We start from the raw sequence: 16,226 nt of genomic DNA, 5'->3' as shown, positions 1-16,226 counted from the left end.
CCCCCCCCCCCCCCTCTCACTCTTTCTTTCTCGATCCTCTCTCCCTTTCCATCCCTGAAGTAGCCCCGACTCTTTCACAGTTTTGTATTACTTTGGACAGTATATTTGTGTATATTCTCATCTCCTTTTATTTGTACAATGCGCCTTGCATTATGCTACTTTCTTGTTATTCGCAATTGAACTTGTCTAAATTCTAAAGAAAATTCTTTTTATGGATAGAAACGCGTATTGCGTATGTGTATAGTTAAGATTACGTTTCATAATCAATTCCTTCTCGCTGAATTTTTATACTTCTCAATCAGTTTTGTATCCAAATATCTTTACTCTTTCTCTCTCGCCGATTCTGTCCGCGATCTGTTGTACATCTATAACGGTTTTTATTACGATTTTATTTATTAACATTTGTTAAATAATATCAATTTAGAATAGATAATTGCATCGCAGAATAAATAATTGCATCGATCTCGTATAATAGTATTTCACCGATATTTTCCCCCGTCTGTTTAAAACTAAATTGTTTCTTATAAATAAAAATTATAAAAAATAATAATCTTTGAAAGTCATATAATGAACCATTTCATATTAAATTTTTAAAGTATTTTAATTATTTCTAAAACAATGACAAATACTCTGAAATTTTCTAGATAGTATGTTTTATATTTTGATTTATTTTTCGTGTTTATTTTTAGTATTATACTTTCTACATCATGCAAATTAAATGGATCAGTAAGGATCAGTATAAAAAAATTTTTCATTTTTTGACTATTTCACGACTGTTGAATATAATACTATCCTCTCTCCGGTTTCCCTGCTCAATTCCCGCAATTAAAGGATCGTAATTTCAATGCGATTAGAACGCTTGCTTATGTTTCGGTATAACGTGTCAGGCGAGTGACAGCTTGCTCAGGGTAACGACACCTCTCGCCCTAAGCCGAGCCCGTTTCTATCGCCGGGTTCCCCTCGGGAATTTTCGTGGGTGTCGTGTCGTGACCCGTGGCGGGACGTGATTGAGTTTGCAGCGATGTCGCCACGGGAGAGACGGCGGTTTCGGGACGAGAACCGAAAGGGTGAGCGGCCGCGAGTAATGAGAAAGAGTCAATCGCTTCGACGTTGTCCAGGAGGAATCCAACCTGCGATGCATTAGCGGGATACACCGTCTCGAGGGAGTTTCCCCGGGGCATCTGGTTGCCTGGGGGATCCCGCTTATCCCCTCGAGGGAAACGAGGCTGGAATTGTTTCCGCCTGCGATCCTTCGATTAATCGCGTCGTGAAACATGTCTCGCGATACTTGTCTCTTTCGATCTTAGCATCGTCTCAGAATAAAATAATTATTCCATTTCAAAGTCGAAAATATTACTGTATGCTATAATAAATTTATTTACGTTACCATTACGTCAACTTCAATATTTGCCAAAGTAATCGCAAATTGCGATTAAAGTTATATAAATTATCAAATCATACTGTGATATAAAATTAAGAGTTGTAAAACAAAGAGTTGTCTTAAAAATTGAAGGAATACAATATTGAAAAATAATTCAACGTTTATAATAATTAATGAATACAAAACTCGAATTTGAAACCAATTATCACTTGGCGATCATCGCTCGTGCGATTAAAATTTATCGACGTTCACGTGAAGTGCCTCCGCGGTGTTATCTTCGGTGATACTGATAAATAAATCAGCATGATTCAGACATCAATCATTTTCGCAAACAACGGAAGTTGATAATTTGGAGTACTTCGACCTTACCTGCCGGTCTTTGTGATGATCATCTCCGTGCCGAGCTCGTTGAATTTGTCCCAGAGATCCTTGGTCTCCAGGTGACAGGCCACATGTTTCAGTTCCTCGCAATTCGAGCGCTCCTGAAGTAGCGGATTCACGACCGGCGAGGCGCCCTTCCCACTCGTGCTTCCGGTATCGTCCGTTTCCGGCTCGTCCTCCGCATTGATCGTCTCCGGAACCGACGGAGCACCGCGGACGACTCCAGAACCGCTGGCTTCCCTTTCTGCAATTCATATTTTTACAATATAAATATATATTACATATACGATATATATTAAAGAAAATTTAATAAAAATATAAAAATATAATTTACATAAGAGGTCTATCATATTAGTATCAAATTATCCTTCAGAATATTACTCGTCTGTCTCAGTATTTATGAATCTCAGTATTTAATCCACCTTACAGTCGCGGTTTTTATTCAGCGAGCCGCTGTCTTGGATACGCAAGCGGAAACGAGAAGGAAACCGCTTCCGGTACGACCCGATATAAAAATCGAGGATCGCTGAAGCGTAGTAAAACTCCATTTCGAGAGGAGGCAATCGAGCTCTTAAGAACAAACATTTATCACTGCCATGTCATTGACGCTCGTTTTCATCCGTTCACACCGCACACAGCCGTAGGAGTTACTAAAATAGCGTACGACATACGGGAGTTATCGTGAATGAACCGCGCCTGATGAATATTTAAGAGCAACGTTCAATTACAGTTATAGCGTGTCCGCCGTTCCCAGTTTCGCGATCGACGATATTCGCCTTTTGAGCCGCACACTTTCGCCGCTCGCGCGGCGAGCGAAATTAAAAACGAGGCTCTCGTTCGTCGATTCGTAATTTACGATGGGAGGCCTTCCATTACCGCAAATTATTATTAATTTTGTCCGATGGAGCCGCGCATTGCGATAACTCGATTCTAAATTACGTATGACAGGCCTCGGCGTCGATTAATATCTTTCCCCATACGCTTTTATTGAGCCGCGCATCCTACTTGTACCGGCTCTGTGTACAAAGTTTCGCGACTTTTTGCAGAATTTCTTGCGAAAAAAGTTGGCGTTTACGTATGCATAGACGTTTAATAAAAAATCGTTTTTCTGACGCGCCATTATTTACCGCTTGTTCGATGACTCTATTAGTGAAATAATGAAGAAGGGGAGTGTCTCTCCGATTAAGATTTTAATCAGAAATTAAATGAATGGTGAGAAGCTGAAAATATAGCGGACAGGAATGAACGATACATCAATATAATGTTTTCCAATTGCTTCAATTATGCGTCGTGATAAAGTCTCTAGTAGATAAAAATAGAATTAAAATAATGGTATACACGATAAATGTTTTATCTACTTTAATTATAATTCAGAATTTAAATCATTTCTTTTCCCCTTTAAATTATTAAAGGTGATATCGTACATGTTTTTATTGTGTAGTGCGGAAATGAGATTGTATTGATACGAATGTGTCAAAAGTACTTGAGAAATATAGCAACGGAGGTGGAAGGTTCTGAGAAATTCACGTTGATTAAAATGACATGTTGATTAATGCCTCAAATTAACTCGGAGACACCGCGTTATTGAGTATTTTATTTCGCGTAGATCGCGCTAATCTCTTGCGTTTATAGGCGCAAATGTCTCCGCTTACACGCACACCGATGTAACACGACGTTGTGTATAGTTCTGCGCCGTTCAATCACATCGACGTAAATCTAAGCGTAATCCATTTGGCGGTGCTTATAGGTATCCAGTTATCGATGATAATATATCGTCGGTCGCCGCGATAAGCGAGTTCCTTCAGCAACGCAATCGATTATAAATAACGTCGCGAAGAATAAATAATTCCACGCGAGAGAAGCCGGCCTTACAATTATATTACGCAGATTGTGTTTCCGATTTTAATGACGCAAGGGAAAAGTAATCGGCTGATAAAAAGACGTATTGCCATCGACGGTGATTAATTATTGCGCCACGACGCTCGGGCACAGGAAGTCGAGCTCTCTTTTCAAGATGCACGCAAATTTCTACAGGATGTTCTCAACGATATAACTTTTCAAGCGGAGAAAACACAAATGGTTAAACTTCTTTTAACACGACTTTCGATTATTGTCAAGATAAAATTACTGATAAAAAGATAAAATCGAAATAATTAAAATTAAACGAAATTGATTTCGTTCAAGTAAAAAATAAAATAAATCTTTTACAATACTACGCGAACCCGTGATTTACACAAGTTGCGTCGATAAAAATATTCTGAGATATGTTTTTTGATCAATTCGAACGCAATTTTTCGAATCTCTCCGATAAGAAGAGACTTCACGCGGCTGAGATTTATTTATACTTTGACGGTAACAGGAGAGACCAGCATCTGCCATTTTAACAGGTCCCTTCTCGGCGTAATTCGCGGACACGTATTTACCACGTGCGCCTCTGCGCGAGCGCGTTTCCATAGTAAGAGCCACCGTTGTGCCCCGGGAAACCGTAATAAACTTCGTAATGGGCAGTTACGAAGTACCGACTTGGCCGGTATGTCAGGTGCTGGCTATCAATTTTGCGCGTTGATGCCGCGCGCGAGGAATTAATTGTCCATTCGGCTCAAGACGGGATCCGGCGTCAGTATTATGGCCACGCCATTTTCCCGCTTTTCTCTCCGCAAAAATCCGCAGTTAAGCGCAGCATATATAATTCTCTGCACGTACACATTTTCTTTTCTCTTATCGGGAAAGAGCATGTAAAAGAGAACACAACTACAACGTTGCTAAAATAATATAGAACAATCAGAAATTAAAGACGGAGCAAAGATGTGCGAAGTAAACGTAAATTATCTTTATAACTCACGAAGTGCCAACATACGATCGCGCAAAATTTATAACAAGAATTATTTTTATTAAATAAAAATGTGCTAAAACCAACTCATGATTAATACCCAGCAATTTTGCTATATAAACATACTAAAGAGAGAAAGAGAGAGAAAATATCATATATCGCAATCTTTTAATCTTTTTCAAGATAAAAGATTACTGATACACAAACGAGGAAGTAACGCGGTGGTAAATAAAATCTCTTGGTTTACCTTAAGTTACTGGAAGTTATAATTTCACGAACCGCCGCTCTTGGCCGGCATCACGCTAATAACGCTAAACTAAAGCAAGCCCCATCGTAAGTGGATAATTATCCTTTTTCCAGGCGCTACCGCGCGCTCATTACATCGCTCGTCGGCGTGTATGACCGTTGTGCCGTAATCGAGGGAATTAGTCATTTTGCATTTAATAATGTCTAAACCACGGCAAAAGCCGAGAGAAACGATCCTCGAAAACTCTGCTGATATTATTGATCAGCCGCCGAAGTAATTGCCGGTAATACGCGTCACGAATTATCGTTCAACTCGATATGTAAATTAGCCTCACGTCCTTCGACCGTTATTTCATCCCGCATTTACACCACACACATTTTGCGGTAAACGTGACTCTATTTGATCCTCGGATTATCTTTAATCGGGATTCGTATAAAAAAAATAAAATTTTTAAATCAAATGGCTACAATGGTTTAATTTAATACAAATTTTTTTTTTTTACGCAAAATAATCTCCTTCTAATACAAATCGACATCGTATAAATCATTACCGTATTCTGTGTATAAATTATGATGCATACCAATTGTTATATTTTTCTATTTTTTTTTTTAATTTCCTTGCTACCAAAATTTAATGTGTACCCATTTTTTTTTTTTTTTTTTTTTTTTTTTTTTTTTTTTTTTGTATTCTTTACTTGCATTGATTAATCCATCTGCCGCAGTAAGGCAAAAATGTAATATATTTTATAGAGTAGGTATAATTTTTCCTACTGTGCAAGTTCTTGCATTACAAAATAATGTCGCATAAATAATATATAAATTCTGTAAATTATCTCGCGATTATAAATGCGTGATTATTCGCGTTACATAGTTGCATAGCGCGTTTTTGCCTCTACAGGAAAATCGCATCTTTACAACGTTAACACGCATGATAAATTACCCAAGATAGATATATTGAGATTATCTTTACGAACGTCAACGTATTTATTAAGTCTCGCAATACGAATAGAAAGCGTTTAGCGCCGATCCCTGGTTATTAACCCGTTGATACGCCATCAATTTGCGCCTGAGAGAATGTAACGTGTAATTCTAAATTTTTAAGCACGATCTGCAGAAGGCTGTATGAGATTAAACTCTTCCCGATGCACACAGTGTATCTCAGAACCTTTAATTATAGACTCCTTGCCGAACTCGGAGTCAATTTTTTAATGTTTAATGTTTTTTTTTTTTTCATTAATTCCAGAGATATTTAATTTATTCAAACTTTTTCAGAAACTCAAATATAAGCATACTGATAATCGGAACCTCGAAACAAAATTCTGAAATATTCACTACAATTTTCCGCCACACGAAAAAATATTTATATTTTTACACAAATCACATATATTATTAAATTTCTATTTTATATTATTATAACATTAATTTTATTTCAATAAATAAATCCTTGATAATACTTTTTACGAGTTGTTACTTCTGGAAGATCCTCACTTGTCGAGATAAATGGACCGCTTTGGCAAAGGTTAAAGAGAGTTTGATCCGATAGATCGGGTGAATGTTTACGCAATAGTAAACTCTTCGGCGGCCGCGGCGCATCGCGGAATATTAAGTACGAATTACCACTTGCAATAACAGTAATCTCCATTCGTCGGTCAGCCTTTGGCCGTAAAATGCCGCGGAGAGTCCCTTGCGGTCGCCGGACTCTGTATTTACGTTGCGCTTCGAGCTCTCGGGGCTGCGCGAACCTTTCAATATGGAGGAGGATATTCGCCGGTCGGCGAGGATTATCCGCACGCAACTCGTCGTTTCCACCGCAAGAGAGCCGATAACCACAAAGCAATAATTAATTACCGTCGGCACCGATACGCCGATTTATCGTCGATTATTACCCGGCGAGAGGGGCCCGCATATACACACTTACACGAGCTAAAATATACGTGCTGAGCGAGCTCGCGCGCGTTTAACACTCCTCGAAGAAGTTATTTAACAGCCGCGGGATCGAGTATATAAATCCTGAAAGGGTCGATCGATATCGCTTCATTAATACAACTCGGTGGGCGTAGCCGGAATTATAGTTACACCTGCGGTAACGTGAAGACGTTTTCGCGGGATTCTCTCTGTACGGTGATTACTCTTAAAGTAATCGTTTAACTCTCTTTTGAAGCCACGCATTTCAAGCGATATGCAAGCGAATAGAGTTTATCCTCTTTTTTTTCAAGATTTGATTCGTGCTTTCATATATAACATTAAAAATTAATTTAATTAGTTTAATATTAAACTAATTAAAGCATATTAAAATATGCTTTTGACCTGTTGACCTCCCGCATTCTATCATTTTAATCATTTTCATGTCTTATTAATATCTATACGCTAAGATTAAAGAGTATCGAGAATTAGACAATTTTAATTTTGTATACACGCAAGTTTGATTAGAAACAATAATCATCGATGACGACTTATATCGCGAAACGTATTATCTCCCAGGAACATCGCGTGGCCTGAAATCGAGCGTGTTTCCTCGCTTAATTGCGAAGAGGCAGCGGAACGACAAGGGAATCGGCGTCCTCGGATGTATCCGTGATTAAGTTGCCAGCGAGGGTCGCGCGTCTTGACGCGATAAGAGCCAGGCATCAGGCGATACACCTGCTGCGTCACGTCGATCGCGAACGAAATACGAGAACCCACCGGTTCTTCGAGACATCGCCAACGCAAATAAGCGGCCGAGACTGGTGATTTTCGCGGATCTTGCATAACATGAGCAACGCACGCGACAATCGCGATGGTTCGATAAGTCGTCGATTTACTTTATGCCAATTCAGCGGCCATTTTCCGCCACATCCTTGCGTCAATCTTACATTCGTAAAAAATAATATTAGAATCTAAAAAAAAAAATGAAAAATTAAGCCGAAATATTCAGTATTCTATAGTTCATCGGAAAAAACATATAAGAGAACGTCATCTTCTGATCTATGAATATTTAAATTGCCAGGAAAGTTCTCTTATGTGTTTATCGGAGCACCGCAACCGTAATTAGGAGAAGTAAGCGATTCGGGAGCTCACGATGTGTGGTCTGTCATACGTATTTTTATTCGACACGATCTACGACCGTGTTAAACGACTGACGAAACGGATGACGAGCCGCCGGGGTCTGCTTGTCGGGCGAGTCTCTCGCGACTTTACGGCACGCCGTGAGTGAATTACGGTTGCGAGCGCGCGCGCGACCGAAGCGGATCAAAGCGCTCGCGGGACATATTGAAACGGGTCCAGCGCTTGACGACGAGATCTACGAGGCTCGCGTTCTACGAGGAAAATGAACGCGAAACTTTCCCGTTTGTGCGGACGATCGACGCGAACAAACTCGTTGGAATCGCCAGACAGTGCCGTCAAATTGATGTCTTCACTTTGAGTTTGATGCATGGAACACTCGGCTACGCTGAATTGCCGGTTGTCAATTTAGTATCAACTATGTGTATTTAGAAATATCGTAAACGATTATAAAATTTGAAAAAATATCAAAATTTAATTTTTAATTTTTAGACACAAAGTTTTTAATGTTTGAAAATATATATTTATCTCTTTCTCTAAAGACTAACAATGCAGCTTAACTGCAGAAACGAGGGTGACATCGTAAATTTGTTCCAACAGAAGTTGATGTCTGTTTGAGATGACAAGTTTACGAGCGCACGCGAATGAATTACGATTGGTCACTGAAAATCAAAAATATTCGCGGTTGACAGGGAAACACGCGTTCCACAATATTTTATTAGCCCTTGTAATATTATAGTGCAATTTTAATTTAGCGTCGACAATAACGATTTCGTTTACGCTTATAACATGAGCGGGGCCAGTCTCTCTCCCTCCTCTCCTCTCCTCTTCCCGAGGTCTAAATATCTAATTAAGATAGCGAAAAGCGTATTAAAAACGCTCTGGTAAGCATCGCCGGAATTGCGCCGACTCATCGATCCGTCATTAATGAAAAGTAAATTAGCGATATACCGGGCGTGCGTAACGCGCGATCGCACAGCGGGGAAGACACTCGCGGAAGTTTGCGTTTGCCATGCAACGAGGTAAATTGAGTATTGACGCGCCGTATCTGATCGCGCGCGATAGGAGAACGTCTTCGGGATCGATCAATCAATCTGTCGGCAGATAATTAAAACCGGCACCTTGTTTGTTCGCGAAACGTAAATTAATCTGAGCGTGACGCGGTGCGTTCCTTCCTCGTTCGCCGAAGACAACGTCCTGTTTCGTCGCGTCCGGCATACGCAAAAAATTGATTACGCCATTCGACGTCTCACTTCGCGTCAACGTACGCGAGACATCTTGTTCTACAACACAAGAATGGGGCGTCTATAAATAATCAAGACGAAGGATAAAGAGAATGCGCAAATTTAAAATTAAATATAACAATAATATCTTACAAAAAATATTTAAGAAAAAAATTAACACATCTTTATATAATAATTATTTATACAATTAGTTAAACTAATTATGGAATAAATGAGTTATATTACTTTAGTCTTAGGTCCTCTCCTTAATAAATATATGTAATAAAAAAAGTATATATGAAAAGGAATAAGTCTCTCTGAAGAGAGAATGCAATAGCTTCTTAATATATCGCCTATTATTGAAATCAAGATTAGTTATTGGCATAATCATTATATCAGTTATCGGGGGTAGTTTATACTAACATTAACATGTCAAAAGCAATCTATTTTCGATGAAATTGTAAAAGCTAGCTCGTAAAGATTTTTAAGCTCAGAAAATCTGGAATAAAAATCTTTTAGAATAGCATAAATATCGAGAATTTCTCCACACAGACTCCTTTTAAGTCTGCATTTTATCTTGTAGTGTTAAAATAGTTGAATATCTGATTATGATTCTTCACGTAAATACGGAAACTGATAATGGCCAAGAGATAACGCGCTGTCGCTTGAGCAAATCGTCGGCATGTGGAAACACAAAAGGAAACGCGATCGATATGGATTGGTAAATCGAGCGAATCGGTCGAGTCTCTCTCACGTTATACACGTTATACGTATATCTCCTCGATATCACCGCGGAACGAGCGTCAGCGTGGCAGGAAGGCGCTAACAAATGTCGTTCGCGCCTCGTATTTCAAGCACTGTCATTTGTACGTTGCGCCGCGTTCTCGACAGAGGTAACGAAGTGACGATGACTTCGACGATTCCTTCGTTTTCTCTTCCCCGAGCCCGCCTCTCGCTATTATGATATTGAATCGGTCCTCTCCGCGAATTGTCCGCCGTAATCGTCGAGTCATTTGAGCACTCATGCATGTCAAAATTATAATTGAATGGGAATAATTAAATAATTTTTTTGACGGTTCGATATTTAGTTTTACGCACTGGACGATTTTTTATTTTTCAAGTCAACGGTTATTTGTACTATTGTCATAGAGTAATCGAATATTTCAAGAGTTCGGTGTATCATTAAAAAATTATATGTGTTTACAATTTAAATTTCCATTATTCTTCAACAACCCCTAATTACGAATCGCAATAATTTTCCAATTTTCCGGTTATCCAGGAACTGGAGTACGTGATCGATAGCCTAATCATCGGTAAAGTTTTGCAAGACAGATAGAAAAAGGCAAGTCTATGATTTCGGAGCGTACAAACCAATCAGTTTTACCCGAGTGAGAACGCAGCGTGTAATTGTAACTGAACGAAGCATATCGTCATCGTTCGATTCTCGCCGATGCTTTCCACCAACGGTTTTCCGTAGCCTGAAAAATCGACCGATCGCCTTGTCATTACCGGCAATTTGCAAAACTATCGGAACGGAGGAATGTGAATGTAATCTCGATGCACGCCTCTCTAATAAGCGGCATTCTTACCTTATGTTTCGCCTTTCGAAAACGACATTGTTGATCGTCCATCTCCATGTAAACGTCATTGTAACGTAATGCCAACCGCGAGATCTAATGAACTGAATAATATCTCTATATATATATCAATAAATAAAAAATAATTATATATATATTACTTATCTCTCAAAATTTCAATAAAATACAATGATACCATATTTCTACATGTGCGAGATCTCAATTTGTAATTCTTGAATAAGCATTGATGTAAAAATCACTGTGATCGGATGAACAAGCTCATGATACAATCTTGCATAACTATCGATCAAAGATCATTTCACGACATTTCAACGGAGTTTTCATGACATTTCGAAAAATGTAACTCCAAGATCGCCGTTCACATTCACATCGAGTTCAAAATATAATTCGTTCAATCTTCGTATCAAGATTGAACACGCCTTGACAATCCGTAATAAGAAAGCATATACTTGAGTCTTATATATCGTCAACATTCGCGCTTGTCAACGAAACGCGTTGATTTGATTCCGGCGATATATCTCGTTTGCGAGAAGAATCGCCGAGACCACCTCGGAGTGGAATCGTCAATCCGCTTCAGACGAGAGGAGCGTCTCCAAACTCATCGTGTCCGATGCCCGTCCGTGTCAATGATCGTTTAAGTATCCGGCATGAACCAGGTGGGTGAACCACGAAGTTGTAAGTGGGACGACACGAATAAGGTACATAAATTAGATAAGTGCTGTCTGCACTCTTGGTTGTAGTCAACATTTTGTCTCGTTCCGTACAAAAAGGGCGTTTATTAATCAAATAAAGAGAGTAAAGATAGATTTGTATATGTGTAAATGCATATTATATATTTGTATTGTTTTAAAGCGTGCAATTTTTCTAACATTCTAAAAGATAAAATATTAATAATAGCTTACTAATAAATTCTTTTCTAATTTCTTTTTGGTTACATAAACAATATATTTTTCAAAATTAAGTGTATATAATATTGGTAAAACTTATCGTTCTTATTTTTATTCTTAATCGCAATCATTTATTGGTGTATTTATGCAATAACAAAATTTGTATACTTATATTCATTATTTTTGTTAATTTAAAAAAAAAGACGTATATATCTTCGTTTCTGTCCTCGTCAACGCTTCGCTTTGCAAAGATTCTTCACTCGTCCCACCACCTGTTCCCTTCTTAACTCGACCGGTCGTAACTTCGCGCTCGACCGAGTAGCTTCCCGCTTAACTAAGTCATTGGCTATTTATTACGGTTGACACTCCGATGAAACCCTATACGTGTCCCTGTGACTCTTTTATTTTCGCCGTGCTTCGGCTCGTGAAAACGAGCTACCGTTTATTCCCGCGTATCCCGGGGACCCGGGGACCGTTCGGGAATTAACACGCTCCCGGTATCCGCTTTGTTCGCGTCGTCCGCGAACCCGCCGAGTTTCAATCGAGAATTCGCGAGGCCCCGCACCTGCGCGTGGAAAAAAAATTGAAGGACCAGGGGCTTAAGGGCCTGCGATTACTCAAATGCAAACCCTCCGGTCCCGCAAGAGTCGTTCGCGAAATCGATTCGAAGAAACTTGGCAACGATGAACGTCAAGTTTATTCAAATTCTTCACGTCGTGTTCGTTATATTCGTATTATCTGATTGAAGATTTTTAAGAAAGAAATTTGGAATTGTTACATACTAAATAAAATATAGCATGTTATGTTGCAATATCAACACAAAATAGGAATTCCTAAAAAATCTCGTATCTTTAAACTTGACATTCCATATAAAATATTTTTTATTCGTGAATATATATCGGAAATAAATAAATTATATTTATCGCTAATTATACGAAAATGTCTGTTCTGATTAATCCGTTTTCAAACGTACAATATGAAATATTTATAGACGTTTGCTGCTTCTTACTTATCACAGTCTCTGCATTATTAATATTTCCGGGACGTGCACAATTATAAATTCACTTTTGAATATACCACATGTTGTCTCAATAACAATGAGGAAAATCTAACTCAGGCCCGAATTCGGCCGCTCGTCTCGCCTTCGTATCGCATTCTCGTCGATCCGGCTCGGGCAAAACTCAAACAAACTCCGGCAAGATAACAATGTTAAAAGTTAAGCGCGGGGCAGATAGCGCGTCAAGCTTAATCCCGGAATTATGCCCGGTGAATACCGGTTTTCCTTCGGTACGTAACACATCGGATTTAACGCAAATGTTCGACGACCGATAGTAAAAATAAATCTCGGCTAACAGCCGTCGATTCCATCGTTCGACGACGCACGGTACTTTTCTCGTTTTAACATCTCATTTAAATTTCTCGCCTTCGAGCGAGCGAGCGAGTAGAGGTGCAAGAAAACAAACGTCGGCAAACAACGGCATCAAGCAGCACGAGGATCATCGCGTACAGATTTACATAGGGACACAGCCGTGATACATAAGCATATCCACACCAATGAAACGTTTGATCAAAGTCGTTATATTGTTTTCAAAAACTCACGCTGAGAAATTTGATGCTAACAATCACACCGTGCTTTTAAATGATGCAGTAATCTATCCCCCAATACAATTCATGCTCATCTCTTTTTGATATAACACAAAACATCGATATGTAACGTACAAAATAAAAAACTTGTCGCAAAAAATCTAAGTTAAATTACAAAAAAAAAAAAAGAATAGCAATATCCCTTTTCACGGATAATTCATGTAAAGTATTTTATATTGACGACCGGCAAATTTTAATTCGCGCACTTACTTTCCGCGATAAGTTTCATTTCTATGCATTTAGTACTTTTTTATTCTCTCAATTATGAGAAGAGCATAAAAAATTCAAACATAAAATTCCTTTCTTTCTCTCTGCTCGTTGAAAGCTAATTCACCGTCAGATCTGTGCGATGAAAATCGATCTCAGTAGGTACAAGAACTTCGTCGTCATAAAGTTTTACAGCGCGACCAAGTTCGCGGGATCGCGGATTTATTTCGCACACTTAATATCGATATACATGTGTGAACGCGTGTATCTGCGCGTGTATTTGCACGTGTATGCCGGAGGAGAGCCCGATTCATGCCGCCGTTTGCCGAAGTTTATTTGGGAATGGCGGCCCGTTTCCGTGGGTGAATTGCAGCGAGTCCGACCGTAAATTTTGCGCCGCGTAGGATCTTCGTGGGCGATTATTCGCCGCGGGCGTCCAAGATACGCGATGATGAAACCGAACACCATCGAGTCTCGTTCGGACGTCTGGCTGGGCCCGGAGAGTGGCCATGGCCGTTTCCAGAATTCCGATGGGACACCTCACCTGGCCGATCCGACGCGCGGGGAACAACGGATTTTTCGGCCCTCATCTCTCGCGACTGGGCCCACGATTGTGTATATTTCATTAGGCACCGTCGAAATGTCAATTTCCGGTAGCGGATATCATATAGAATGAAAATAATAAGATCAGTCTCGTTCCATTAATTTATTGGAAAAATTATTAATAGAATTAATTTCGTTCCGATTAATTTATTGGGAAAATTATTTTATTGCAAATCAATCAAAGAGTAATTGTAATATTTACAGATCGCAATTAAATTTTGGAGATTAGGTTACCCTAAAAAAAATTTTATCAATATATAATGTAAGACAAATTGTCATAAGCATGTGTGTATTTAAGAATAAACTGTAATAAATTATTGCAATAATTGCAAATGTAGCTCCCGCATCTGCTAATATTATAAATTCAAGTGTGCTCATTTCAAAAAATATTTATTTATCTCCATAATTATTTCTTTTCGTTTAACAACTTGGTAACAAGTATTGATTCAATTTACATTTTGATTAGTCATATATATACATATATATAAATTTATTTTATAGACGTATTTTTACATATAATAAATATGTATCTTCCCCTTCACGACTTTGCTATGCAGGCTCACAATGCAGAGTGAACAGGATCAATCTTCAAAGATTAAATATCGACAAAGCTAAATTTGAGCATTCCTATTTACAACTTTCATCGACGCGCGACGGGTGTTAAATAATTCATTAGCGCGATGGCAACAATTTATGTGCGTCTCGAGCATCGAGTAGTTTGAATCTCGCTGCTCCACCCGCCGTGTCGTTTCACCTAATAGGCCCGCTTCGAATCTCAACGCTGGTCGATTAAACGAAATTTGTGATTCTAAACAAAATTCATGCTTGACATGTGAGTAACATTTCCAATTAGCCACGACACGTGTTCTTGAATAATGCAAAGTATCTTATCTCACATGATAGTATAAATCTCGTCTAAGTTTTCTTAATCGATACCCGATGAAGTCTATTTCGATAGTGAATCATGGTAAACGAGCAAGATTATCCTCACATATCGCTCTAACATACACGCACGAATACAAATTATCGGAATAGAAATGTATACTTCGCCCACATATCTGAATCGATTATATCGACAAGATAACACGTGCTGAAAAACAAGTTTACAGAAAGCGAGAAGCTTGTTTATTTGAAAAGAATATAAACATTTTTACCCGTTACAAGAATAATGCAAAATAAACTTTTTAATGTATACAACAACGATGTTTTGGTGTTGCTCTATGAAGAAAAGATTTATTTCTATCAATTGTGTGAACATGTTATCGCATTAAAATTTTTTAATGTTTTATTCATTAACCCATTCGTAATAATAATCTATTCATTTGTCCTTGTTCCTACTCATATGTGCCTAACGTAATTCATAGACATTGAAATTAGCCACAATCGCGTCTGGTATTCCGGATACCATTGTCACGCACGTTTCGCAAACGAATTTCTAAAGTGACGAAATGCCGCGGCCACGCAGTTCTTCTTTTGCATAAAATATTCCCGGCTGATTATTTCGCGAGAACGGATTTCAGCGGTTTAGATGGCTTCTTTGTTTACCGTTTCATTCACGCCGTTGCGCGTTAAATAATTCATTAATGCTGAAATAATTTACGGTCGTTATCCAAACTGTGAATACATTGATGCCAAACTCGCCACAATACAATCCCCATTATCGGTCGCATAATCAAATATTCCGCGTACGATTTTCAAAAGAAATGTTTCAAAAATACCGGTTTTATATTACGTGCTTACTTCGATTAAAAGTCAATCGCTAGACTTTAGGTGCTAATTTTTAAAATAATTTATAAATATATTTTTGTATCTTATTTATAAATGTATTTTTGGATAATTGTAAAATATTAAATTCGGATATCTATTTCATTATCTCTCTCATTCTCTCTCATAAACGATCTAAGATATTTATATTATCATATATATTGTATTTTTTATCTTCAAAAATTGGAAAATTCAATATTATTTTTCACTCTCCGTTTTCCACGCGAGGCTCTTATTTTGTCCGTTTTTTCCGTTGTGTTGTAAATATTATCTTTTTTATGTAATTAATCGATAAAATTATATATCATTGCATAACTCTAAAAATAGTACAATAATAAATTCTAAGAAGTTGGATTAATTAATAAGACTTTGAATTGTAATAATCGATACAATATGTCAGAGAACATTTCATAATTCAAA

The 16,226-nt window shown here is 38.2% G+C and overlaps 1 protein-coding gene across 2 annotated transcripts in view; it reads right to left on the bottom strand.

The window, feature by feature from the left end:
- The window catches only part of LOC115243555 (T-box protein H15-like), a 45,761-nt gene that overhangs the window by 24,328 nt on the left and 5,207 nt on the right, over nt 1–16,226 (bottom strand). For both annotated transcript variants that reach the window (XM_029820665.1, XM_029820666.1), the window contains exon 2: nt 1,751–2,006. In XM_029820665.1, the coding sequence (XP_029676525.1) occupies nt 1,751–2,006 (256 nt within the window). The remainder of the gene's footprint in view (nt 1–1,750; nt 2,007–16,226) is intronic.

This window comes from Formica exsecta, unplaced genomic scaffold (assembly GCF_003651465.1).
Source record: "Formica exsecta isolate Colony F162 unplaced genomic scaffold, ASM365146v1 scaffold72, whole genome shotgun sequence".
NCBI classification, from domain to species: Eukaryota; Metazoa; Arthropoda; class Insecta; order Hymenoptera; family Formicidae; genus Formica; species Formica exsecta.
The sequence above is the reverse complement of the archived record's forward strand: the minus strand, read 5'-3'. Positions and strand labels throughout refer to the sequence as shown.